The sequence below is a fragment of the Labrus bergylta genome, chromosome 20 (genome assembly GCF_963930695.1).
Source record: "Labrus bergylta chromosome 20, fLabBer1.1, whole genome shotgun sequence".
Classification (NCBI taxonomy): domain Eukaryota; kingdom Metazoa; phylum Chordata; class Actinopteri; order Labriformes; family Labridae; genus Labrus; species Labrus bergylta.
The window spans coordinates 20,353,485-20,380,051 of NC_089214.1; the positions used below are offsets into that span (position 1 = coordinate 20,353,485).

Genomic DNA, 26,567 nt, shown 5'->3' on the forward strand with positions numbered 1-26,567 from the left:
TACACGCACACTCATGCTATGTGAAGATGCATGGGAAGTCATTCCTTCTGTGGGCATGCATTATAAATACATCTATGAATAAATTCCCGGCTGAATGCATTCTTCATTGGCTGTTTTTTTTTTTTTTACAAGGCCACACCAGCTGAATGTTTGATCAGATCTGTCTCCTCTCTCTGCACTTTGTCTAACTAGCTCACCCTTCCTTGTCCATCAATATTTCCAATATTCACCCTTTTCATTTATTCCCATACTTGTCCCATTCTCTCTTTATTTTAACTTAATTTCTTGTCTTTTTATCACTCTCCAATCATGTCTGGGCTCTCTTTCCTTCACTTTTTTTCTGTAAATTAAATCAAGTCAAGTTGACAGCCTGTTCTTTCAAGTTGTTTGAATTCCTGATTTGTAAAGAATTGGTCAATTTATCACAATCCTCAAAAGCCACAAAAGGTCATGAATTATTAAGAGGAAAATATGTAAAAAAAAAAGAAATGCACAATCAGCCTTTAGTGTTGTGTACTCTTCATGTTGAACAGGAAAATCAGTAGACCCTGGCAGCTTAATAACAGCGTAATGTGGTAAAATTCTCAAATCAATTCCTTTGACAGCACGTATTAATGTTCACTTCTTTCAGAGTCGCACTCTGGATGCACAATGAAAATGAACCCTTTTCAGTAATGTGTCACATCTTAACTCTTGCCCCCCTGGCAATTGTTTTGCTTCCTGTTATAAAGCTGCTGATTTGAGAGCAGTTCAGTCTTATACACATGTACTGTACACACTCAAACTGAGCTAATGCCCTGCACGCACACACACACACACACACACACACACACACACACACACACACACACACACACACACAGACACGCGCACACGCGCACACACACACACACACACACACACAGTTTGGAGACAGTGGGTGAGAGGAGGATGAAGGACAAAATCTTATCCATCCTGGATAACTCCTCTCACCCTCTACAATAACAGTCCATCCTTGACACTAAACTTCACCCCCATAAAACACTACCCACATGACCTGCTTCATTATTATCATTGTATTATTATTATTATTACTTAGGTCAATATATATATATATATATATATATATATATATATATATATAGATATATATATATATATAGATATAGATATATATATACATATATACTGTACATTCTATATATTTTTATTATATTATTATACTAGTCTATATTATATAACATTTCATTATATTACACTATATTGTTCATATTGCACTACATTATATTATAGTATACTACATTATATTATATTATATTATATATTATACTACATTATATTATATTATATTGTATTATACTACATTATATCATATTATATTATACTACATTATATCATATTATATTATATTATATTATACTACATTATATCATATTATATTATATTATATTATACTACATTATATTATATAACTGCACTCTGCATTACTGTGGTACAACACTGCCTCTCTTCTCTGCTGTTTACATTACTTGCTGCTATTTATTTATCATACCAAGTCACTTTAATCATCACTTGTCACTTTAACTTGTCATTCACTTCAAATACTGTTTCAATTCTCAATTCCCCCCAGTTAACTTCATCATTCATTTTGTACTGTATATACCCCCTGTTTTTATTTTTATTTTTATTTATCTTATCTATTCTGTTTAATGTGTATTTGAGCTTTCTTGTCTGTGCTGCTGTAACTCCCAAAGTTCCCCTCTGGGGATCAATAAAGTATTATCCTAAATTATCCTATGCGATGATCATGCGTAGGAGGAGGGGGAGGAAACGGAGGAGATTAATGAGAAGGAGGATGAAGAACGATGATGAAGATGGTGAAGGCGTTCTCACGTTGTCTCTCTGTTCGAAGTCGACCGAGCTCGACACGGAGGTCTGGCATCTCTGAGTGCATCGCAGAGGCAACGCTGTGGAGACAAAAAGGAAGCAGTCAGCTGACCGTTAGCATGTAGCCACTTTGACCTTTGACACTGTGAGCACTGAACCAATCACAGAGGAGCTAACAGGAAGTGGAATATATATACACAAACAGGAAACAGCTGCTTAAAAAAGGTTCAGAGGGAGGTCTCTGCCCACCCTGAAGAGGACCGGGTCTTAAGCTAACAGGTTTTTTAAGGGGTCTGGTTCAGAGGGAGAGTCTCCTGTGGGGCTGTGTGACCGGAAAACGTCGCTGAATAAACCTAACTGATATTGTTTTGCTGTTTAAAAAGAAAAGCATCAAATAAAAAGACGGTTAAAGTCACTAATCCGCTGATTCCGTCCGTGTTTGGCCGTTAGCACAAGATGAGGCGGTAAAATAGCTTAGCATCCCGGTAACGGTCCCTTTCCGGTAAACTAAACTCCGGTTCCAAACGGTTCCATATCCGCTCCGTCGTTCAAACACAACAAACAAACGTTTAATATAAACTGACAACCGGTGGCAAACAACCAGAAACACAAACTTAACGGTTAAAAAAAACACCAATGGTCAACAATGAACTCACCGTCTGCCATGTTTGCTGTGGATATTTACACAAATATGTCCGACGTAAGTGGATTCTTCTTCTACGGTTACGTAGGATAGAGTTTCCGACGTATCTCACACTCCCGGTTTGTGAAGGAATACTTCAAATTAAAAGCATGAACTTAAACCTAAACCATGAATGAAACCTAAAATTTGAATTAAATTAAGAATGTATAAATAATTCTAATAATAAAATACAAAATATTAAACAAAAGAGAAAGACATATTTATTCAGGCACAGGTCATTCATTTAGTATATTTATAATAATAATAATTAAAGATTAATTTCTTTCTTAATTTTATAGACATTTTAAATAACACAGACTGTAATGTTTTTGAAGCATGTCGTATCAAAAAGCATCAGAGTATGAAACACGTTGAAGACCTTATTTATAACAAAAGTTTGTCCAAACCAAGCAGCAACCTCTGGTGTTGAAACATGAAGCAATGCTTAAGTGTAAAATCCTGCAGTTCCTCGAGTGTTCACTAGAGGCTGGCTGCAGAAGCACAGGAAGTCACATACACATCCATTCTAAAAAGCCTGTTTTTACAGCAGAGATTAACATGTTTACAGTCTGGTTCAAAAAACCAAATAGGTCTGATTAGATCTTGTCTCGATCGACACACACTGTACGGGGGTGAATGTTTTATGACTCATCAGTTTTGATTGAAATCCTCCGTAAAGATTCAATAAATGTTCCCATGATTAGATCATGCTTTTATTATTTGTTTTTTGGAGTACTTCTGCTTCCTCCCACAGTCCAAAGACATGCTCGTTAGGTTAACTGCTGACTCTAAATTGTCTGTAGGTGTGAATGTTTGTGTGGCTGGTTGTCTGTCTCTCAGCTCTGTGATTGGCTGGTGAACAGTCCAGGGTGTAACCCCGCCTCTCACCCAGTAACTCCTGACTAACCGGTCTGTGTGTTTCTCTGTCTCTCGTAGATAACATTCACAGCGTCCCTGCCTCCGACCTGTTTTAAGTTTCAACTTGGTTTTTGTGTCCAAGCAGGAAAAGAGAAAATTAAATGAAGTTTTCACACACAGCCTCTCCAACAACATCACCTGACCTTTATTCTCTCTTCGATCAGAAAAATTTACAACTCATCAGTTTGTCTTCAGGACGATGTCGTCTCAAACATGAAACATTAATACAAACATGAAACATGAATCTGCAGAGAGACAGACCACAGCTTCAGAGTACACGTAATATTCAGGAACATGACACCAGATAACTTGTCGTATACATAGACAGAAAACATACAGAAACCAGGTGTTTGGAGAGGCACAGGAAGTGATTTCTTCATCATCATTGACTCTCTGTCCCATCCTCACAGGATAAACGGGATGAGAGCTTTCCTGGAGGGCGGATAGTCCTTGAACCTCTGCAGGTAATCTCTGAAAGACAGGCAGAAAGAAGGTCAGACGTTTCAGCTCGCACCGAGAGCGTGGAAACTCAAAACAAACAAACAGGACATAAAAACAAAACCAGAAAAAGCAAGGTGAATAAAGTGCAGAGTTCCTCCGGTCTGAATGCTCTGACCTCTGTTAGTCCTCATCCTGGTCTCCCTGTACCTGACCCCTGAAGTCCAGACTTCATACTCAGACCAAAGGGGTTCAAACTCACTGCTGGCTTTGTTTACAACTGGAATAGAAAACTACCTGCTGGGCTCAAGACCAATCAGATCGTCTAGCCGGGGTTCATGCGTCCAATCAGAGACAGAGCTACCTGCAGAGCTGCTGACCAAGCAGAGACAGAGCTACCTGTAGAGCTGCTGACCAATCAGGGACAGAGCTACCTGTAGAGCTGGCAACCAATCAGAGACAGAGCTACCTGTAGAGCTGCTGACCAATCAGAGACATAGCTACCTGTAGAGCTGGTAGTTGCTGCATTCAGGTGGTGTCGGAAACATCGGGAAAACGAGTTTCTGAGTTGTAAAATGTTCATGAACACCTGCTCAAGTCGGAGCAAAAACCTCGGAAAAGAATGAGCTACCCGACTTCCCGACCTGACGTCAGAATCCTCATCACATGGGGGAAAAATATGTTACACTTGGATTACCGAGCAGCACCTGAATGCATCATCTCTACCTGTGGTAGTGACAGGCTCTGGGTCCAATGGAGCAGACGGTGAACAGAGCGAAGGCGAATGACGGTAAACTCCATGCAGCCAAGGCGAAGCCGAACCACTCCACGATCTCCCCGAAGTAATTAGCTCCGGACACGAAGTGAAACATTCCTCCTGAGGAGACACAACGAGCAGGTGTTAAGAGACAGCTGACGTCCAATCACAGCAGGGCACATGATGTGTGTATGATGATGTCACCATGAGGGGTCCTGTAGGCGATCTCTCCCGGTCTCCTGAGGCTCCGCAGGATGTGGTCACTGTGGATGTTGATGACCATCCCGACCCCGAACAAAACCAGACCTTCATCACACGAGAGAGATCATGTGATCAGGTGATCAGGTGATCAGGTGATCCGGTGATCAGGTGATGATGTGATCATGACTCACCTGCAGCGATGCGAGTGTGTGTCAGCCAGGTGTGCTCAAAGCGTGCACAGTGCAGCAGGTGATGTCCCTGCAGGAAGCCGTTGAGCGAGCAGAAGACGGCGGCGGACAAGACGATGGACAGCGGGACGGGTCGCCCTCTGGTCAGGAAGCTGTAGATAAAACTCCTGAAAGAAACACACGCAGGTCACTTCCTGTTTACCATGCAGCTAGGCCATCTATGCCCCATAGAGGTCGTTTTATAAAAGAACTGCTGTATGGCCCCTCCCCCTCTGACCCTGCAACGACCTCACAGCAGACGTCTGTGATCACACAAACATCTGAATGTTTCTCTCTTCAACCGGAGTTTCTCCTCCAGCCTCCTCGTATTTATTCTGCAGGAAGTCAGAGTGAGCTGATGTGAGAACGCAGCAGGATATAATCAGGAGAATTCACCTGGAGCCAGTGGGAGGGGGTGGTGATGTTTATTCCCTGTGATCGCTGCACAACCATAGACTGTCTGCGCGCCACCTCTACCATCTCCATGCTTTAATGAACCTGCTGCTGCATGTTTCCTGTTCTCCAGTATGTTCTTCTCCACTCTTTAGTTCACATTGAGATTCTGACACTTTGTTTGAGTCACATTTATTTCAAAATTCTTCACAGAGATTTTCTGTCTCATCTCAGTTAGGGTGGTACAACACTACGGTCTCATCCTATTTCCCCCCCCCACTTCAAAACTCATGACACTGTTTACACTTCTTGTACCAGCTGATCTGTTACTCTGAGGACACTGTGAGTTGCATGACTCACCTGACTCAGGTCCCTACCTGGACTGAGTCCAGAATCTGTCAGCAGCTGAAGAGAAACTTTTCAGAGCTTGATTTGAAGTCAAGAGGAACATCAGAAGGATTTATATGAGGAAGCAAAAGTTTCTTCTGCTTCATGTTTGTTCACACCCTAAAAATAAAACATTACACCTCCTTCAGTCCCCCCGCCCCCTCCCTTTATGACCTCTGACCTGTGGAAGTAGTGCAGCATGAAGGTGCAGAGCAGCAGCGTCCTCCCGGTGCTCCATCTGCTCCTCCCCGGCTCGGTGAGCAGCAGCAGCAGCAGCGGCAGCAGGAAGGCCGGCACCTCCTGCAGGAACCACCCGAGCCGGGCCGGGCAGCAGAGCCCCCCCGCCGGGCTGCACCTGCCGTACGGCGCGCATTCCCAACTCTGACGAAGCAGGAAGGCCACGCCCCCAACGATCATAACCCAGCTCAGGTACGAGACGGCGACATCATGGCACTCCATCAGCTCGCTGCTGATCAGCTCAACTCGGCTGTTTCCGGACACGTGGGAGGAGGGGAGGGCTGGAGAGAAAGTGTGTTCAGGACTTTCCTCCGAACTTGGATTTTTAGACAAATATTTTAACTGAACATGTTTTAATCATTGTTCAGTTTTTCTGTCTCAGGGCTGCTCTCTTGGATTCTGTGTTAAAGTCTTTTTATGATTCACTCCTTCTCATGACGTCACTCATTACAGGTAAAAGAATCAACACTTCTTCGATGTCTTCCTTATATTTATATTTACATCCTTCATATCTCTTCCCTGCGCTTTTCAACATCACTAATAGTCCGTGCTTTGGTTGTTATTGCTTATTTTTATTTGATGATATTCTATATTTTTCTATATTAGTTATGTTGCATTTAAGAGCAGCTGTACCGACCACATTTCCCCCAGGATTAATAAAGAATATATGATTCTAAAAAATCACTGCCTCGTCTCGGTACGGTTTGATATTACATATGCCTTATGAAATTAAACTCAAAGTGGTCCAAGAACAGAGCCTTGAGGGACTCCTGCAGGACAGCCATGAGAGGCAGATTTGAAGCTGTCAGAACAACCCCCCCCCCCCATCCTTGATTAAAATGTTCTACCCTCTTCAGTGTAAATAAGTTTCTCATCATTGGGGGGTTTGTAGATAGACTAGAGACACGTTAGTATTAGAGAAACATGGTGAAGTGTGTTTTAAATATTTGACCTTTAATGAAAAACTCAGAAAACATCACGATTGTGTCATCGCTCTTTGTACGAGGAATAATCATCTTCTTTCTGTTCTGTGGAGAAGAAGAGTCGGACACACATCTTTATCTGAATGAGATGTTTCAAACTCGTATTAACTCTTTGCCCTGGCCGTATATTGTTTATTGCATTGTGGTGTGTGTAAGAGTGAGATCTCTGTGTGTTTGCATGAGTGAGGATCTTTGATGCACCTGCAGGTGGAGATCAGGGATTGGTTGGAGGAGCCAATCAGCTGGAGGGAGGACGCCACCGTCATTGGTTGGATTATCATTGTCACTGTCATTGGTTGGACTATCTTTGTTGATAGTTGTTTGAATTTGTGTGGTAAATAAATCCTTGTTAAATCAAGATTAGTTTTTGCCTTTGGTTTGGGGACCGGGGAAGTAACTTTCCGGGGTTCTATGTTACAAACCTGCCCCCCTAGACGGATGCGTAACACTCTTAAATGTTTTGATGTTCCACCCTTTGTCAGAAACTCATTAAACACATAAACTTAACGTTTATTTTCTAACACAGTGGTTCTCAAACTTTTTAGACTGCGTACCCCCTCCGAAAAAAAGCTTCTCCTGGTTCCGTTTTAAAAATGTTAATGTACAGCTACTTGCTGCGGATTGTGTCCTGAACTCTAATAAAAAACAGAATATCTGTTAATGTAGGCCTACATTAACAGAATATCTGTTAATTCTGTTAATGTAGGCCTACAGCTGCTTGCTGTTGTTTCAGTACTGAACTATAACAGAATATCGAATGGAACTTTTCAAAAGTTGAGGCGTAATCCTGTTGTTGTTTATGTCTGTGCGCGAGCATAAATTGAGCAGATTAAAGTTGTTTGTTGCAAAAACTAGATTAATTTAGAGGGGAAAACACATTTGATATAAATATAACCCAATAGATACAAGCTAGATAAGAGTACGACAAAAAAAAATGGCGTTTTATGCTGAACGGGTTTGTTTTTTATATTGTGGAGATTTCTTTGCATACCACCACAGGGAGACCACGTACCACCGGTGGTACGCGTACCATAGTTTGAGAGCCACTGTTCTAACACATTAAAGAATCAGCTGACAGCGTTCATATAACTCTGTGGACCAACAGGAAGTATGATTTAAAGTGATCGGTGTATAAATACCTGTGAATGTGCAGCAGCAGCAGCCGTCTCAGTTTCAAGTATGTCCTCAGTGTGACCGACTGGAAGAGGACAGAGGAGGAGCCATACAGCGAAACTCTACACCTGTCAGAGAGGCCAGGCACGCTCAGTCATGTACGGTTAACCCGTTTTAAGAGAGGAAAACAAGAGAAACTGAACTCCACCTTCTTCTCTTTCAGTGGGACGTCGAGACACAGACAGCTAAAACTGGGAGCTCGGCTCTCCAGATCAATAACTAGTGTAAGCTTTTTGAATAAGTTTACAAACTGAGGGTCAGAGTTTATCCTGGGTGAAGTTAGTGAATATTTCTGTATAATCTTTTTTAGATGTTGCGCATTCGAGCACCAGCCGGCTCCGCCTAGAGGCCAAGTCAAGTTCCCCAGCGTGGAGGAGGAGGAGGGCTGGTTTTGAGTGAAATAGGATTGTAGCTCTAAGTCTACCTTGCTGTGATGGCAGAGAGGTGTCGGTTTAGTAAAAGAAAAGTTCAGCTGATGAGTTATTGATCCGGGAAAGCCCAATCTGTGAATATATTGGTCCAGACGCTGGATCAGTGTTTCTGCCTCACTTCTTCTTTTCTTCCTCTTCTCCAAGGTCGGGTCGGCAAAGTCAGTCAACCCACACTTCCCTCTCCACAGCAACGTTTTCCAGATCCTCCTCCTGGGGGATTCTGAGGCATACACAGAGCAGATGGGATATATGATCCCTCCAGAGAACTCTGGGTCTGCCCCGGGGTCTCCTCCCAGTTTGGCATTCCAGGAAAACCTCCAAAGGGGGGTGGAGGAGGATCCTCAGGTGACTCCTTTAGATGTGAAGTAGTAGTGGCTCTGCTCGGAGCTCCTCCCCCTGAATGTCTAAGCTTCTCCCCCTCTCTCTAAGTCGAGCCCAGCGCCCCTCCAGAGGAAACTCATTTCAGCCGCTTGTATTTTATTCTTTAAGTCTCGAGCTCATGACCCAAGGTGAGGGTTGGAATCAGACCTATTTGGTTTTTTGAACCAGGCTGTAAACATGTTAATCTCTGCTGTAAAAACAGGCTTTTTAGAATGGGTGTGTATGTGACTTCCTGTGCTTCTGCAGCCAGCCTCTAGTGGACACTCAAGGAACTGCAGGATTTTACATTTCAGCATCAGCTTCATTTTTAAATCCCAGAGGTTGCTGCTTGTGCAGTACTCGTTTTAAACACCAGGTGTCAGAGTTACATATTGCTCCTTTAAATAACGTGTTTTAAACTGCCTCGTGGAGTCAACGCGGAAAAGATGGATTCAAAGAGAAGGTTGAAAGTTTGAAAAGATATTTAATTTATTATCATATTTACAAAAGAGAAACATCAAAACCAGAAACAGAAATATGGATAACTGAGATTAATAGATAATAAAATATGTTTCTATCCTAAAAGGAAATAACTGATAAATCATTGTTTCCTGCTGGATTAATGAAGTTCTAACTAATTCTCTTTTTCACCGAGCATATCGAGCTTCTTTAAACTCCATCTAGTCTGACTACTTTAAACAGCAGAGAGATTTGTTCTTTGTTAAAATATTAAAAACCTGGAACTGAATGAATTCAGTATTCAGAAATACTTGTCATTTAACGATTTAAGTCGTAAATTCATATGAAACTTAAGTGAACATTTTGAATATTCAAAAGTCGTAATTTCAGACACGAAAATATAAATTCTAGAGATAAAAAAATGTGACTGTCGAGAAACAATACTAAGAGTTTTCAGATAATAAAGTCATATGTAACGAGAAATTTAACGCAGAATATTTGACTATAAAGTCGTAAATTTAAGAAATATTCTTTAGATTAAAACTTTGTAATTTTCAACAAATAATTCTCCCAGTTTTTGAGTTTATAAAGTCGTTAATGTGCTTAAAACTCAAATCAGAATTCATGAGATTCAAAAGTCGTTATTTCACGACGAATTTAACCCGACATCTTTCCGATGATAAGTCGTACGTTACGAGATATTTTACTCTTTTGAGATTATAGTAATTATACGAGACAAAAACCTTGTAAGTACCAGATGATGAGTCGTTAATGTAGAAGAAATTGAACTCGTAGTATTTTAGGTGATAAAGTCGTACGTTTACGATAAACTTAGTTTTGAAACCTCAGACGTTTTTAGTCCTATTTTAACCGTCATAGTACGTATGCAGACTCCGGGTTTGAAAACGTTTATTTTAATGAGCCTCACCTCCTTGTTTTGGATTTCTGTTTGGCCTTGCTGTTTTAGAGTTCTCCTGCGCCAGCCCGTCCTCTATTGCAACCCAGTCTCATGTCAAAATGTGTAATACCTACGTTGGTCCACAGCGCAAAACGTAAGGGCTCTAAAATTGTGACATGCCGATGTTTCCTATTGTCTATTCTTTTGTATAGGCATGACTGGCAGGTCACAAGAATGCCCAGTATAAAAAACATGGCGGACATCCCTTCTATTTTCGTCGGAAAATTAAATATTTTAAGATAGTTTGAGGCTTAAGTGTCATTTTGATAACCTTTCTGCCAACAAATGTACATTGTATCTTCATAATCTTCGTTTGGTTTATGTTTATGAGCTTTAGTTTGTTCGTTTCTACTAAGATTCTTTCAGGTCTCGCTAGAAAAACGCTGGACTGTTACGTTTTCTACTGTTGCTATGGTGGTAGCTATAGACGCTATCAACAGCGAACCAGAAGGAAGTGGATGTTCGGTTCGTGGCTCTTAAAACGGGTTACATCAAACCCTAGACATCAAACTAAGCTCCTATGCAATAAATAATGATTTCTGTTACATTTTTATGGATGTCTTACATTACAACCAAATTTAATAAAACGATTGGAACAGATCGATGCATATTAGCAACATTATAAACTATAAAATGTAACAATCCTTGATACATAAAGACAATACTGTACAGTTTGTGTGATTCATATGATTTCATAATTTTATTTAACAAAATAATCCTGACGGATTAGATTAATACCAGAAAATGCAATCAATAAAGTAAACGGCCGGTGATAAGAACTACATACGGGCGCATAACACTGACATCAAATAATGACGTATTGATAATCGTCACTTGTGAGCGACCTCTTCATTAGATCTTTCAGGGGGTATTTACTGATGTTTTCTAAGGTTGGTTGCAAAAACACATCTTAAATCTGTGTTAACCAAAGATCCCATTCCAGGAATCTAAGCAAAAACCCATTCAAAAAGCCCATTATGCTATGGTCTGCCAGTGTACTGCTGACATGCGCAATTGTGAAGTCACGACCAATGTCGGTTTAAAGGCCGAGGGCGCGCACCTGGTAACTTTTAGTTCACTATCGATTCAAAATGTTCCAAAAGACAGAGGATCATTCTCCACTATATGCTGTATGCTTTGTGAACAAGACTGATGTTAAAAAGTCCTTTTGAATGTGCCTAAAATAGCTAATTTGACCATTTGAGGCCTAGCAGAGACATGAAGCCTTTTGACCTGTTCAACCCTGTTGCTCTTTGGCTCTTATAACAAGCACATGGGATATTTCAAAGATATGAAAGACATAAAAGTGTTTAAGTCATTAAAACAATGACTGATGACAAATTAGATTAACTCTTCTATAAGGAAAGAAGGATAAAAAAAGTACTAGGATGAATTAATATGGACAAGAGCATAAGAGATTTTTACTTTTAGCCATATTTCTAAACCAAGCACTGTCCTCCAAGCATATAGTTCCCCAGATTTTATGATATACTTACACTAAAACAAACAAACAAAAAAATAAAAAAGATAAAAAACATTTTATGTACTGGGCTTTGAAAGAGCTCTATGAAATGAGAATATTTAAGTTTTTGGCTTAGAGCTGAACGACATACATCATTGGAAAGGTCTCATCCTGGAGAGTCACATATGTGAAGAGGAGGTTTCAACATAACCCCTGTTTTGAAATAATGTCCTTTGAACCTTGACCCAAGGGCATGTTTGAAGGCTTATACCTCAGCAACAAAAGGGGCTACAGACATGGGAATAACTGTTTTAGACAGGTCTTGGAACAAAGTACCATGTGAGGGTAGTCAGCTCACCAAAACAACAGGGGGAGCTGCTATATATGGTTAAAATACATTTTAACAATGTATCAATTATTTTTTAAATATCTGATAACATAAATGTGTTAACCATTCTATTAAACTCTCCTGTGTACCCTCAATTAAATATATATTACTTCTTAGGTAAGGGAAACACTGAGATTTGTCTAAAAGACTACAATTCCTCAGAGTCAAATCATACAGCTTGATGCTGAATGGCGCCATGATTGTAGTCTTTTCCGTTTCCAAAAAAAGGTTGTAACTAGGATTATAAAAGGCTTGTAAAAGATATATTCACTGAGTATGTCACGGATCTCGTGTGGCCGAAGTATTTATTGCATAGTACATATATGATCTATGTTAAAATAAAGTACATATATCAGTTGATTTCGGATATTTTGACTGTTATTCTAGAAACGGGAATTTTGGTAGTTATGTCTGGCGTTGTGAACAGAGGAAACATAATTAGGGTTGTAAAAATGTATATCTACCCACTATATCAAATATTTACTAAAGCCGAATGGGTTTTGTAAAATAATCTAGACTATATATATATATTGTAAAAAAGTGATCAAATCAAACCTGTTTTAAAACGTAGTATTAATCTGTCAGGATTATTTTGTTACACATGAACTGTACAGTATTGTCTTTATGTATCAAGGATTGCTGCATGTTATAGTTTATAATGTTGCTAATATGCATCGATCTATTCCAATCGTTTTATAAAATTTGGTTGTAATGTAAGACATCCATAAAAATTAAACAGAAATCATTATTTATTGCATAGGAGTTTAGTTTGATGTCTAGGGTTTGATGTAACCCGTTTTAAGAGCCACGAACCGAACATCCACTTTCTTCTGGTTCGTTGTTAATAGCGTCCATAGCTATCACCATAGCAACAGTAGAAAATGTACCATTCCAACTTTTTTTCTGGAGAGACCTGAAAGACTGAATAAACGATATAATTCACAATGGATTGTGGGATGGGTAGCTCCTTGACTCTGGACAAAAATGATGTACACAGTCTTGAACCTATACCTTTGTTTCCGTTTTTAACGCCGTTTTGGTGCCGAATTGAATGTACTATAGTCACAAGTGTTGGGGTAGCTTGTTTTCTTGGTCCCAGGCGCCAATCTCTTGATATAAGGATTTTGTGAAAAATCAATGGAGGATTTGAATGGGAAAATTTAATTCCGCAACCAGAGCCGCTGAAAAAAGAGCCGCTAACCGAACGTCCACTTCCTTCCGGTTCGCTGTTGATAGCGTCCATAGCTACCACCATAGCAACAGTAGAAAACGTAACAGTCCAACGTTTTTCTAGGGAGACCTGAAAGAATCTTCGTAGAAACGAACAAACTAAAGATCATAAACATAAACCGAACAAAGATTATGAAGATACAATGTACATTTGTCGCCAGAAAGGTTATCAAAACGACACTTAAGCCTCAAACTATCTTAAAATATTACATTTTCCGCCGTAAATAGAAGTGATGTCCGCCATGTTTTTATTTTTTCGCCAGGGGAAAACTGAGCAGTCACGTGACCTGAGGTATGCCTATACAAAAGAATAGCCAAAAGAAAACGTCGGCATGTCACAATTTTAGAGCCCTTATTGTGAAACTACTACGTTTTGCGCTGTGGACCAACATAGGTATTAAATATTTTGACATGAGACTGGGTTGTCTATTGCCACTGAGTGGAGCAGTGGAGTGGAGCAGTTGGATTTAACACACCCCTGCTTCATGATAAACCCAGCAAATGAAAATTTATAACATGGTGGAGGAGTGGCTGCGGGGCTAAGGACCCTTTATGGAGAGATAATGCAAACAGAATCAACACAGCTGAGAGAACAAAACGGTCTGCCTTTTCCTGTTGATCAAGTCATAGTTACTAGGCGGAGTGAAAACCCCCAAATTGAAGGCATCCTGCATGTGGTGTTAAAACCACAAACACAGACAGCCACACAGAGCCAGGTGCAGCAGCTGTTGAGAGCTGCATATGATGCAGCCATGTGGGAAGCAAGACACAGAGCGTTACAATCAAAACCTAACTATTTTTTCTTTACTCCCTTTGGATATGGTTTTTTTTTTGGGGATATTCATCGGCTGCATCACTTGAGGCTTTCTGCTAGGCTTGGCTATTTTTATCCTGCACATGGTCAGTAACTGAAATAAAATATTTCATTGAGGGAAAATTTCTGTGTCTAGCTTATAGATTTTGGCCGGTGTTAAAAGAGGTCACGGGAAACAAAAAGTTAATATTTTTCACTCCTCTGCCTTCCATACAAGAAGCCACCAAACAAACTACAACTAGGTCTAGAGCTATGATGAGTAGGTGGGGGAAATGGCAAATGATGTATATAGATCCTCAAGTTAAATTTCAAATTGAGGGGCAGATTAAAAGACGTGCAAAAGACGATACAGGCTCAGAGAAAGCACAAGAACTGCCTGAAATTACTCAATTTACTGATGGTGGTTTTCAAGGGGAAGATAAAGAAGCAGATTGGACATTTTTAATAAAGATTGACAATGGTGTTCTGATAGCAAAGAAATCAAGGACTTGTACAGGTACAGCACAGACAGCTGAAGTCACTGCTATTTTGGAGGGTCTTTTGTACGCAAAGAGAAGAGATATTACTAGGCTCAGATTAGTGACCGACCGTATTTATTCTTTTAAGGCAGGCACTCAAGAGCTTGAATACTGGAAGGAAAGAGACTTTACAAATGTAAGAGGTGATCCCCTCACTCATGCACATCAATGGGGTCTGATATCAGAAATAACCCGAAACATGTATATAGAATGAGTTCATGTAAATAGCCACACTGATATCAGAGATTTTGATCATGATGGGAATAGAGAGGTTGACTGTTTGGCCCAAACTAGGCCAAAAGTTGCTAAGCTATTATTAATATTACCGTCAGAGTGGAAAGGAGAAGATGCACATACCGCTGTGCCACCTGACCAAGCCTCTCAGGTTGTCACAGAGGTACACAAGGGGTTAGGGCATGTAGGTCAGGAGAAGATCTGTAGATTTCTCAAGGATAACCACATTAAAGTTCCTAACCTCAAAACACACACAACACAAGTAAGATCATGATGTCAACAGTGCGCTTTGGTTGATGGTTTTAAAAAGGCTACTCCGGAGGAGCTCAGAATTGTGTGCAATGACCCCGGAGTACACTTTAGTGCTGATGTAGCAGGCCCATTTCCCCATGCGACTAAGCTAGGCAACAAATACTTTTTGGTGATAGCCGACAATGGGTCAGAATACAAGCATGTGTATCCATTGAGAGCCGCTAGGGGTAAATCAATATAAAAATGTATGGGGGACCATTTAGTTAGATGGCCTAGTATGGAATCTATGAGAATGGATAATGCCACTCATTTTAAAAATAGATGGATGGCCAAGCTGTTTGCTGATCATGCTGTGGCCCAAGTTTGGTCCACCCCCTATGCTTCACATATGAACGGTGTTGCAGAGCGCGCGGTGAGGGCGGCTAAAGAGTGGATAATTAAAAATGGATGACACTTCAAATCTGACCGAGCTTAACCTCTTTCTTAAAGAACCTAAATTGAGGAAACCTGAGTTGAAAGCCCCTAGTGAACATGTGCTCCTTTTCTCCCCAGGAGATCGTGTTTGGGTGACCAGGAGAAAAGTTAGTCCAGACGCAGGGAACTTGAAGACCAAACTTGAGGGACAGGACAGAGCACTTTACCAAGAAGGTAACGTTGTCCATCTAGAGCAGTTCGGTCCAGTTCACCCTAGCCAAATTAGGAAAATAAATTAGTGAACATGTCTTCACCTTACCCTATCACCACTGATGCAGATGTTGACCCCCGTGATCTTTACCTAAACATTTCACAAGCCATGTGGCTGCTCAGCTCTTACGAGGGTAAGATTTCGGTTTGTGTTTTATTTTTATTACATTTTTTAAATTATTATTTTTTTTAAATTTTATTATTATTTTTTAAATTTATTTTAAATTTTATTTAAAAAAAAAAATTTGGGCTTCACTTCAATTTGGGTCGTGGCTGACCCTCTTCTCTGTGACTCCACAGGGTCAAGAGGGGGAGGGGGTTAGGATGCATGACCCTGAGGAGCCAAACCAAACGATAATTGACTTGCCTGAAATTGAACGAATTGAACAGAAAGTGGAAGAGGTCAGGAGAGGAAAGAAAGGACGTTATAGAGTTAAAAAATCATGCGTTCTCTATTCATTTTATTTATTTACTGCTGCAATCGTTTTGTATATGGCTTTAATGGCTTATGCACAGAAAGAAACGTACTCACTGAGAAGGTGGGATGTGTGGTTCAAAAAATTAGAAACCAAACAAGCCTTGAAAATTCATGTGCTACGAGATGTTCAACCAATACCCTGCACAAGCGCTTTCTCTCCTTGCAGAAGCCAAACCGACTGCTCAGAGAAAAACAAGACTAAATATAGACAGCTGCTGCTACAGGAAATGGAGCTGCGAGGCTTAAACGTGACTGAGTTCAGAGTGGAGATTCCACCTGTAGTGTTTTTGAATACATAAATTCCCAACTAGAATCACTATAAATGCGACAAATTGCAGCAAGTCATGGTTATTTTATCGCATTAAATACAATCTTTGCTGTCTTAGGACTCTTAGCTATAGGATAGCTGTCATTCTGACAGAATGCCTCTTGACAATTTCTGTGTTAATTATAATGAGGAAAGTTTTAAAACATGGAGTAATTATGTCGGATGGCATCAACGGTGAAAAAATAAACATTTTAGTCTCAAGAAAAAAATATATAGTATGTCAGGTGGACGAGGCAATCAGAATCAGAACCCAGCAGGGAATTTCTTATGATCTCACTCATCTTTTTAGATTGAATTACTTGACTCCCAGGCACAGTCCTCGGGCCAAGCTGCCCGAGGGTCAGAGGAGGAGGTCAATGAGGGTGCGGAGGGCTCCGGACAGATACGAGAGCACCGGTGGTCAGAGGGGGAAACTTCGATGGCCTCGGCTACCCAGGGGATTCGGAAGCGAGCCTTCCAAGAGGAGGCTGACTCGACGGTGCCCGAAACGAGCTCCGAGGGAGTTGCTGCAAAATTCCCTTGGACGAACTGGACCTGTTCCTATCTGGCCCAGCATCGCAGGACGAACAGTCCTACTCTCCGACAACCCCACCCTCAGTCGAGCAGTCCTACTCTCCAACAACTCCACCCTCAGTCGAGCAGTCCTACTCTCCAACAACCCCACTCTCTGGTGACCAGTCGCCTTCATCCATGTATGAGGACGGGAGCTGGCCAGTTGGAGTTTTCTACCTCAGCCCCGATGCCACTCATGAGGGAATGCTGAGTGTGGGTGGAGAGGTTGCCCGTGGCCCTTTTCCCCCTGCCGCAGAACTGGTAGGGCTCCCTAACCTATTCCCTCCTTCCCTGAATCCCGTGCCTGGAGTTTCTCGCCCAATTGCCCCAATTCGACCCATGAGAAGAGTATCACTTCCCTCTAAACTTTTTCCGGGACTGGAGTTCTACAACCAGGAGGGACAATTCATCAGCTATGTCGACCTGAGGCTTCAGCCTGAACTCTGGCCCAAAATTTTCTGTGCGAGACGGGGGAAACCTAATGGACCTCCAGTCTATCTTTATTCTTTGGCTGGTGTGGATCAGAAACTTTCTGAAAGTACTATGATTCAATTCCGGGCTGCCCCCTGGCTGGTTTGGATTGGATATGCTCACTGTATGGTTTGGATCTACCAGCATGCTCAGGGTCCTTGGGCTGTGGTCTCGTGCATCGATCCTACGTGCTCGAACCTCTCTCGGACCTTGTGATCGTGCCATGAGAATTCAAACTGTGATGTTTGGGGTAATGTGGACTTTTCTCGCTTTTACGAAAAATTGTAAATTGATGTATGATGATGATTTGATATATGAAAGATTTAATGGTGTTTTACATGATAAATCTTTGTGAGGGATATGATGTTAATGGTTCTGATTTTGATTTCCTGACTCCACTCTGGTTCACATTTATGTTTGTACTTACAGACATTGATTATTAAAACCTTTTAAAAGTGACATTTAAAACCGTTGATGCCAAAATTTAGGTATGTTGTAATCTTTAGACATAGGAGAATAAAATGTTGATCTTCCCCGATACACGGGAAGAATTGTTTTCATTATGGATATATAATCTTTGTTTATTTTTCACTTTTTTATGAATATTGTTCTTCCCCGATACACGGGATAATTGTTTTCATTATGGATATATAATCTTTTCTATTTTTACTTTGTGTTTGAAACAAAAAAAATAATAATAATTTGAAAAAAAAAATATATATATATACATATATATGAATTTATTTTTTAGATATTAATTGTTTTGTATAACCGACATTTATTAGTGATTTTGGGTAATGTTGTTTTACATTTTGCCTTTTGTTTTTTACTGCCTTTTATTTTCTTGTTTTATTTGACCTGATAAGTTTGACCTGCGGTAGTCAGTCATTTTGACATTATTGACTTACATTCTGCCTTTTGATTTGTTACTGCTTTTCATTTTTTTGTTTTGATTAACCGGATTTGATGAGTGATTTTTGGTGTTAATGTTTTCCAGTTTGATTTTTGATTTGTTTATGACTTTTTGATTTATAGTTTAGTATGTTTTATGTGTTTTGACAAAAATACAAATTCAAGAATATGCAAGAGAGGGTGTTGAAAGATCAGAAAGAGTTATGCAATTGTTGATTTTTTGTTGTTGTTTTATTATCATTTAATTTTTTCATCATTTAATACATAGGTCATAAAGTCATAACCTTTTTCTGCTTTCAACATTTCCTGTTAAACTTACACACACTCGTAGTGCCTACGCTCCTGTGAGGTCAAGATAGGTGTGCCATACATTGAAGCAAAACCACACAGGAGCTCATAGGCGTATAGCATTTCTGAGTATCAGCTCTTCTGTGTATCTGCTCAGTTCACGGTCTTCGAGCTGAAACCACATATGAACTTGGTATTACCTATGTCATGAACTTGGCATGACCTGTGGATGCATCACGTTTCTGCGAACGTGCATTGTTGAGGTGTTACAGGATCTTGAAAAAAGAGAGACTTTTTGGCTATAAAAACCCTGTAGAAAATCTGATCGGGGTTCCTTTTTGCTTTGCTAAACGAATCCACGTCACTCTGACTTCTGAAATCCCATCTTGGGACTTAGTCTCTGAGCCAAGATCTTTTAAAACCTCAAGTGTCTACCCTCACAGGTTTAGGTTTGGTCTTTGAGTTTTGTTTTCCTTTTCCATTTTTTTTCCATTTTTACTTTTACTCTTTTGTATTTGCATTTATACTATCATTTGAAGTTTTTTAAATAAATTTTCGGAAACTTTTTGAAATCATTGTCTGACTGAAATCATTTACACCACAAAAGACCCGAGTCTCCCTTAAGGACCCGGTGTACCTCGGAAGGTAAGTTTTGAGCAGTCACACCACGGCACACTTGTCTTACTGATTTATATTACACACTTCATACACACCTAACATCCTATCGAGGGGAGTTCACAGTTATTCCCTCTCTGGGGGGTAATCTAGAGTCCTATACCAGGGGTTATCCTTGAATCTAATTATTCTAGAAATGAATGTTAGGCAGATAATCCTGGGGCTGTGATTATAAGAGATGGATAAATGAAGGCAAGCAATATCTAACTAAGGCACTCATGTTGGCCAACACGAGAAGGCAATCTGCAAAATTATGGACAGTCTTCAGACCCTCACCACCAGCGTTTCCCAGCTCGGCGGTTGCCTGGAGCAGATCTTCTCCAGCTCTCTGGTAACCATCAAGAAATAATTTCTCTGTTTGTAATTCCCTCACCTACTACTCCCAAAGTCCTTGGCCTCCCCTGGCACAAGCTACACAACCCTGACATTGATTGGTCCACAGCTACTATCACCAACTGGAGCACATTCTGTCACTCTCACTGTTTACGTTCAGCAACCCCCGCTAGTGTCCCTACACCTCCAGTGCAACCCAAACCCTTAGACTTGTCTAATGTTCCCTTAGTTTATCATAAAGCTCACCAGAGGATCAGAAACAACACCCCTGTGCCTTCTTCTCTTGTCGACTTACACCAGCAGAGAGTAATTCTGACGTCTGCAACAGGGAACTACTGGCTGTGGTGCTGACCCTGCAGGAATGGAGACACTGGCTGGAGGGCTCCACTCACCCTTTCGTGGTATGGACGGACAATAAGAACCTCTCCTACCTGAAATCAGCTCGTCGGTTGAACTGACGCCAGGCTCGGTAGGCACTTTGTCCCCCTGGCAAAACTCCCATCTCCTTATCCAGCATGTGTTCAGACTCCATGGCATCCCCCAAGATTTGGTCTCCGACCGTGGTCCTCAGTTCTCTTCTCAAGCCTGGAAGGCTTTTTGCCTGACATTTGGGGCTTCTGTCAGCCTCTCGTCTGGATTCCATCCACAGACCAACGGCCAGACAGAACGGGCCAATAAAGACCTAGGGTCAGCACTACGATGGGAAGCTTCCAGACACCCTGCCTCTTGGGCCACCCATCGACCCTGGGTGGAATATGCCCACAACTCCCTGGTCAGCTCAGCCACGGGCATGTCACCCTTTATGGCTTCCATGGGCTTTCAACCTCCCCTCTTCCCTGTCCAGGAGAATGAAGTTGCTGTCCCCTCTGTCCATTAACAGCTTCGGCGTGCCCGCAGGGTCTGGCGTGAGGCTAGGGCAGCCCTCACGTGCACTGCGGGCCGGAATCAACGGTTAGTGGGTCGACGTCGCACTCCTGCTCCCAACTACCAGCCAGGCCAGAAGGTTTGGCTCTCGTATCGGGACCTCCCTCTACAGATGGAGAGTAGGAAGCTCGCTCCCAGGTACATCGTATGATCGTATGAAATTGAGAAGGTAATCAATCCCAGTGTGATGAAATTGAAGTTACCTCCAACGTTAAGGGTTCACCCTGCCTTTCACGTGTCTTTGTTGAAACCTGTCTCCACCAGTGCTCTGAGCCGTCCGGCCGAACCCCCTCTGGCCCCGCAGCTCATCGACAACCATCCAGCAGGGGGTATCAGTACCTGGTGGATTGGGAGGGGTACGGTCCGGAGGAGCGGTCCTGGGTATCCCTTTCCATGATTTTGGACCCAAGACTCATTCGAGACTTTTATCAGGACTTTCCGGATAAGCCGGGTAGGCCGCCAGGTAGGCCACCGAGAGGCGTCCGTTGGGGGGGGGGGGGGGGGGGGGGGTGTGATGTCATGGTGTTAGTTTTTGATACATTTAGTGTCACTTTGCGTTTGTTTCCCTCCTTCTGTTTTCTGTTTTCTCTCTTGCAGTGTGTGTGCAGTGGAGGGCGTGGCTGGCTGAGCTGGAACGAGGAGCACCTGAATTTCATCAGGTCATCACTCAGGCCTTAAAGACAGATCGAGACTCAACTCCTCTGCCAGATTATTTCCTTTTGCACCTGCCGGTGAGCCTCCCTTGTTTTGGATTTCTGTTTGGCCTTGCTGTTTTTGAGTTCTCCTGCGCCAGCCCGTCCTCTATTGCCACTAACTGCCTTAAGCCTTTTATTTTGCTACAAGCTACATTCTTAAGACTGACTTTTGTTTCCGTGTTCTGCATTCCAAACCCTAAAGCTCAAACATAACAGGAATTTTCCTTCAAATGTTTGTTCAGCAGTTGATCAGAAACACACCTGAGCTTCCTGCGTCTGCATTATATCACTTCCTGTGTTTTGATTAATGCATCGTGTTCTTCAAACGGACAGGTGGATCACCTGCGCAGGAACAGGGACAGTCTTTGTGCGTGGAAGGGCAAGGCTTCTGTCAGATATAGAACTGGTGAGCGGCCAGGTTGTCCATGAACGGCTGAATCAGGAAGTCCGTGGAGAAGTAGAAGACAAGGCCGAAGGCGATGGAGATCGGCAACGCCGGTAACGCTCGCTTAAAGATCGCCAACAGCAGCAGAGTCAGACACAGGCCCTGAGACAGGTGAGCACAGGTGAGATACAGTTGAGATATAGGTGAGCACAGGTGAGATAAAGGTGAGATAACAGGAGAGCTACAGGTGAGATATAGGTGAGCACAGGTGAGATAACAGGTGAGATACAGGTTAGATACAGGTGAGCACAGGTAAAGACTAGCTGTGTGTGTTTCAGATGTGCCCCAGGTGTGTTTAAGGAGAAACAGGTGGAGGACAGGAAGTTTTCATAAATAAAAGTCTTGCAACACACACCAATGAAAATGGCGACGAAGCAGGCGAGCGTCGTGTTCCAGTGCCTGTCGCTGCAGCTTTTCCAACCAGGACGCTGTAGAAGATGAAATCCCCGAGACCGAGCTTCACCCCTCCTACACACACACACACACACACACACACACACATGCAGCAGTGTATGAAGGACTGTGTGCATGCCAGTGTACCCATGGGTGTGTATATGCATTTAGTAGCCACTGTGTGCATGTTTGAGCTGTAAAAAGAAGATGACTTCAAGCTTGCTTCAGTCTTTTCATCACTGCATCAAATCTGAGATGTATCAAGACAAGTGATGCCAGTTTTGAGAACCTGAGGATAGACCGAATCCTCAGTGGTGCAGAGCAACTACAACAACTACATAATATACTCACGACAAATACAGTAGAATCCATACAAAGAAAATCTGCCCTTATGCACACTGGCAGCACTTCCACACTTGGTCTCTCAGAATAAAAATAGAGATAGCCTAGTTTAATCTCTGCAAATGTCAACATATGCCATATGCCAAATGTCATTTGCATTTGCCTCATATTCAATCTGGTTCTTTCATGATAGGAAGTTGAAGGAGAAAGACACTAGAATAATTCTCTAGCAGAGACATATTTAATAATAGAGGTCTATGTCCTTATGTCTGTTGTCGTCTGTCACCTCCGTTTGATGCGTGTTTCTCATTACATTCACATGGTCCTATCAGCGATGTGCAGTGATTTGTAATATTCTGGCTGATTTACATCAATACATGTGGAATAAAAACACCTAGTGGTACCATCTTTAAAAGCTTCTTTTTACTTTCCATCTCTCCTTCTCAACTTATTTTTAAGCTTGAGTTGGTTTTGCTCTGAGATCATTGGAGGATTGGGGAAAAAATGTCTTCTAAATATATCTGTGAGCGTGTGTGTGCATGTGTCTGCTGAACAAGTATTTATCATGATTAGTCTTTCATCAGTGGACCAGAAGAGGACTTTAATATCATTGACAGTCCTTCCCTGCTTTTTCCATCTTCAATTTTTATCCCTTCATTCCCTGATTCAGTAAGCGTTGTTTTTCAGAAGCTCTTTTTTTTCATCAAAGAAGCTCAATAATCAGCAGCTGTTGTTTTATCTGGTGCTGTAGACTCTATTGAGCTACTATGACGCAATGACTGACGGATAACTTCTCTCTACTTAAGCATTGACGTGGGAAAATAATTTCCAGAACAGAGCAGAACTGTTTTTTTTTGTCTTGATTTCTTGGAATAGCAGAAAGCACAATCAAATGATGTCGGTTATAAGAAAAAGCTGTCATGCTGATTTGATGTTTTTTCTTTTCTCACCTTACATATTATGAATTTAATCTAATATTATATATCAAATCAAGCAGAGAAAAGCAGTCAAATGAACCTATAAGTAATCTCTATTTAGAGATTCTTCATAATAAGTAGAATCTGTGCATGTGTAGCCCGTCTGGCTTGGCACTCTGTTTGCTACGAAAAGTTATCTTCAATGACTAAAACAGCCAAATGTCTTTCTGTAAATCAGGTGAGACAGGTCTAGTTGCTTAAAAAAAAACAGTTGTATTCCATCCAGCCCCAAGTCTTGCTCATGCAAAATCTGATGAAGGAGTACCGGGATGTTGTGATATATGAAAATATGTTTACTGGATGGATATCTGCCATCCTTCCAGATTTTCCACTTATCTACTTTTCTCATCATCTGTCTCTGCTATCCATCTATCCTCTCTCTCTCTCTCTCGCTCCCTCTCTCTCTCTCTCCCCGGTTCTCTCTCTCTCTCTCTCTCTCTCTCTCCGTCTCTCTCTCTCTCTCTCTCTCATTGCTTCAGGTGTACTCTCTTTGAGTCAAGGCAAAGTATTAATCCATGCATCCAGATTTTCCACTTATCTACTTTTCTCATCATCTGTCTCTGCAATCCATCTATCCTCTCTCTCTCTCTCTCTCTCCCTCTCTCTCTCTCTCTCTCTCTCCCCGGTTCTCTCTCTCTCTATTTCTCTCTCTCTCTCTCCCCGTCTCTCTCTCTCTCTCTCTCTCTCTCTCATTGCTTCAGGTGTACTCCCTTTGAGTCAAGGCAAAGTATTAATCCATGCATAAATGATTAGAGACTTTTTCTATAAAAGGAATATCATTTCTATCCCTCATGAAAAAGTAGCTTTGATCGTGTTGTGTACTGCCACAGACAAGCACAAACAATCACACTTTTTCGTTGCACTGAGCAGGCTTTAGATGCACTTTGATCTGCAAATCTGAGAACAACTGCTCATCAAAATACGTGTGTGTGTGTGTGTTTGTGTGTGTTTGTGTGTGTGTGTGTGTGGAAAGGATCAAAGTTATTTCAGCAAGAGGGATACAACGGATAATCCTTGGGTAACAAAACTCTCTTGTCACTTGTGCATGGATTAAATGTTTTCCTCTTATGTTGAGTCATACACAGAGATACAGATCCTTGTAACTTTTTACACAAGTCCACCTCATTTAGTAGCAGTTGTTGACTGCATGGAGCTTTGAGATGTGTTATACAGCAAATGCATTGTAGTGGAAGAACCAAAACTAAAAGGATTTTAGCAAACAGATTTATTGTTATTTTTTTGTCACTTGGGAAGTAAACTTTACATGTTTACTGCTCAGAAATGGAGAGATCAGTCTCTCTGACATCACTTTGAACTGCTAAATATGAACAGTTTAAAATTAACATCCCTGCTCATAACTATCTATTCACTGTTCTGAGTAGCTTTTTTTCTTTTTTTTATGTGAGAGGTTTACCTCAGTGAAGGCTGCAAATTTTATCCATTGAGCTTATATTTCATTTGACTTAAAATACATTTAATAATGTCACTAACACCTTGAATAATGCCATTCCAGTCAGTCTAATGGTAATATGAACACTGCACATTTTTGTTTTATGGTTGTGTTATGTGATATTTGTGTATCAGCTAAAACTAGCATCAAATATAAATAATTATATTCTGCATTAAGTATATTATCATTTAAGTTTTTGTTTTTCTTTTATATCTTATAATTGTTTTTCTCTGAGTTCCACTTCCTGGTTGAGGCTGGTACTGGTATGAACACCTGCACTTGAACACCCCTTGCTCCACCAGATGTTTGCAATGTGGACTGTACCAAGTAGGACTTTGGGATGGGGTGGGATGGATTATTTTCATTATTTGTTTTAAGTTGCCATACAGTTATAGTCAAATTAACTCTAGCTTGAAGGCTATATTGTAAAGTGAATCGACATTCTAACACATAATGGAATTTTACTTTTTCTAGTAGCTATGTGGTTTGACCAGGAAGTATTTAAACTGGTTGTCTGAGCCATGCAGCCATTTTGATTTTTTGAATGGGGAACCCCTTTCATGTGAGTATCAGTTCATTTGCATTCATGGAGATGTATCTGAGGCTGATTCACAAGCTGGGAAATTAGCTGATTACGCATCATGTTTCCAATAAAATTAGTTTTACTTGTCTTTTGATTTTTGCTAACTGGAGCTGTTATTTTTCTTTCAGATTAAGGAAACTAGGACTCAGACTATAACAGACCTGCAGCTCTCGATGACTAAGATGGATAAGGGGCAGTCGAACCCCCTACTAGGTAACTTCAAACAACAGTCTTATCACTATGGCCCACTACACTGACTCCCATGTTCTGGCAGCCACAAATAAAGCAGCTTCTTTGAGTGTTTGTATGACGGACACAGAAAAGTTTGAATTAATGTATTTTGTAGCAATGTCTCTCTGATTTGAATGAGTGGATAAAGTATGCAAATCCACCAGAATCAATCCATTATCAGGAGAAGTAAATTTGGAGGAACACTACAGGTAAAAGGAGCTTCAAGGGCAAATCAAGGAGAAAATAAATGTCAGCTTTATCCCTCTTTCATGCTTTCTCTCTAGTGTTTGTGTAATAGTATCCATCAATTTATCAATTCAACTAAAAAGTACGATATGAACTATTTTATTAACAAGAGAGGTGTCTGAATTTGTACTTGAATAGTAAGAGCTAAATGGATTTTATGTAGTTGACCTGTTGGATTGGATAAATGATCCA

The 26,567-nt window shown here is 41.1% G+C and overlaps 1 protein-coding gene and 1 long non-coding RNA gene across 3 annotated transcripts; one reads left to right on the top strand and one right to left on the bottom strand.

Moving 5' to 3' along the window:
- Nucleotides 1-3,590: 3,590 nt before the first annotated feature.
- LOC109981992 (3-oxo-5-alpha-steroid 4-dehydrogenase 2) lies at nt 3,591-8,955 on the bottom strand. Of its 2 annotated transcripts, XM_065949088.1 has the most exons (6): nt 8,229-8,955; nt 6,051-6,387; nt 5,054-5,217; nt 4,866-4,967; nt 4,631-4,781; nt 3,591-3,937 (listed from the first exon to the last, which is right to left on the bottom strand). In XM_065949088.1, exons 2-6 carry the CDS (start codon nt 6,326-6,328, stop codon nt 3,871-3,873), a joined length of 762 nt encoding a protein of 253 aa, XP_065805160.1. In that variant the 5' UTR covers nt 6,329-6,387; nt 8,229-8,955; the 3' UTR covers nt 3,591-3,870. The 2 variants fall into 2 exon arrangements, with proteins under 2 accessions (XP_065805160.1, XP_020486673.2); XM_020631017.3 differs by lacking the exon at nt 8,229-8,955 and having other exon boundaries at nt 6,051-8,186.
- Nucleotides 8,956-14,261: 5,306 nt separating this feature from the next.
- LOC136177175 (uncharacterized) lies at nt 14,262-19,653 on the top strand. Its single transcript, XR_010664809.1, has 2 exons — nt 14,262-14,450; nt 15,921-19,653. It is a non-coding gene; the product is annotated as an uncharacterized lncRNA (long non-coding RNA).
- The last annotated feature ends 6,914 nt before the right edge of the window (nt 19,654-26,567 follow it).

Bases quoted from the DNA above. Each gene is read 5' to 3' on its own strand.
- LOC109981992 (XM_065949088.1), bottom strand. From the start codon at position 6,328: ATGGAGTGCCATGATGTCGCCGTCTCGTACCTGAGCTGGGTTATGATC. The intron at 4,782-4,865 runs GTGACATCATCA...GTGTCTCCTCAG, and splicing joins CGCCTACAGGACCCCTCATG to GAGGAATGTTTCACTTCGTG. The intron at 3,938-4,630 runs GTAGAGATGATG...CCTGTCTTTCAG, and splicing joins AGAGCCTGTCACTACCACAG to AGATTACCTGCAGAGGTTCA.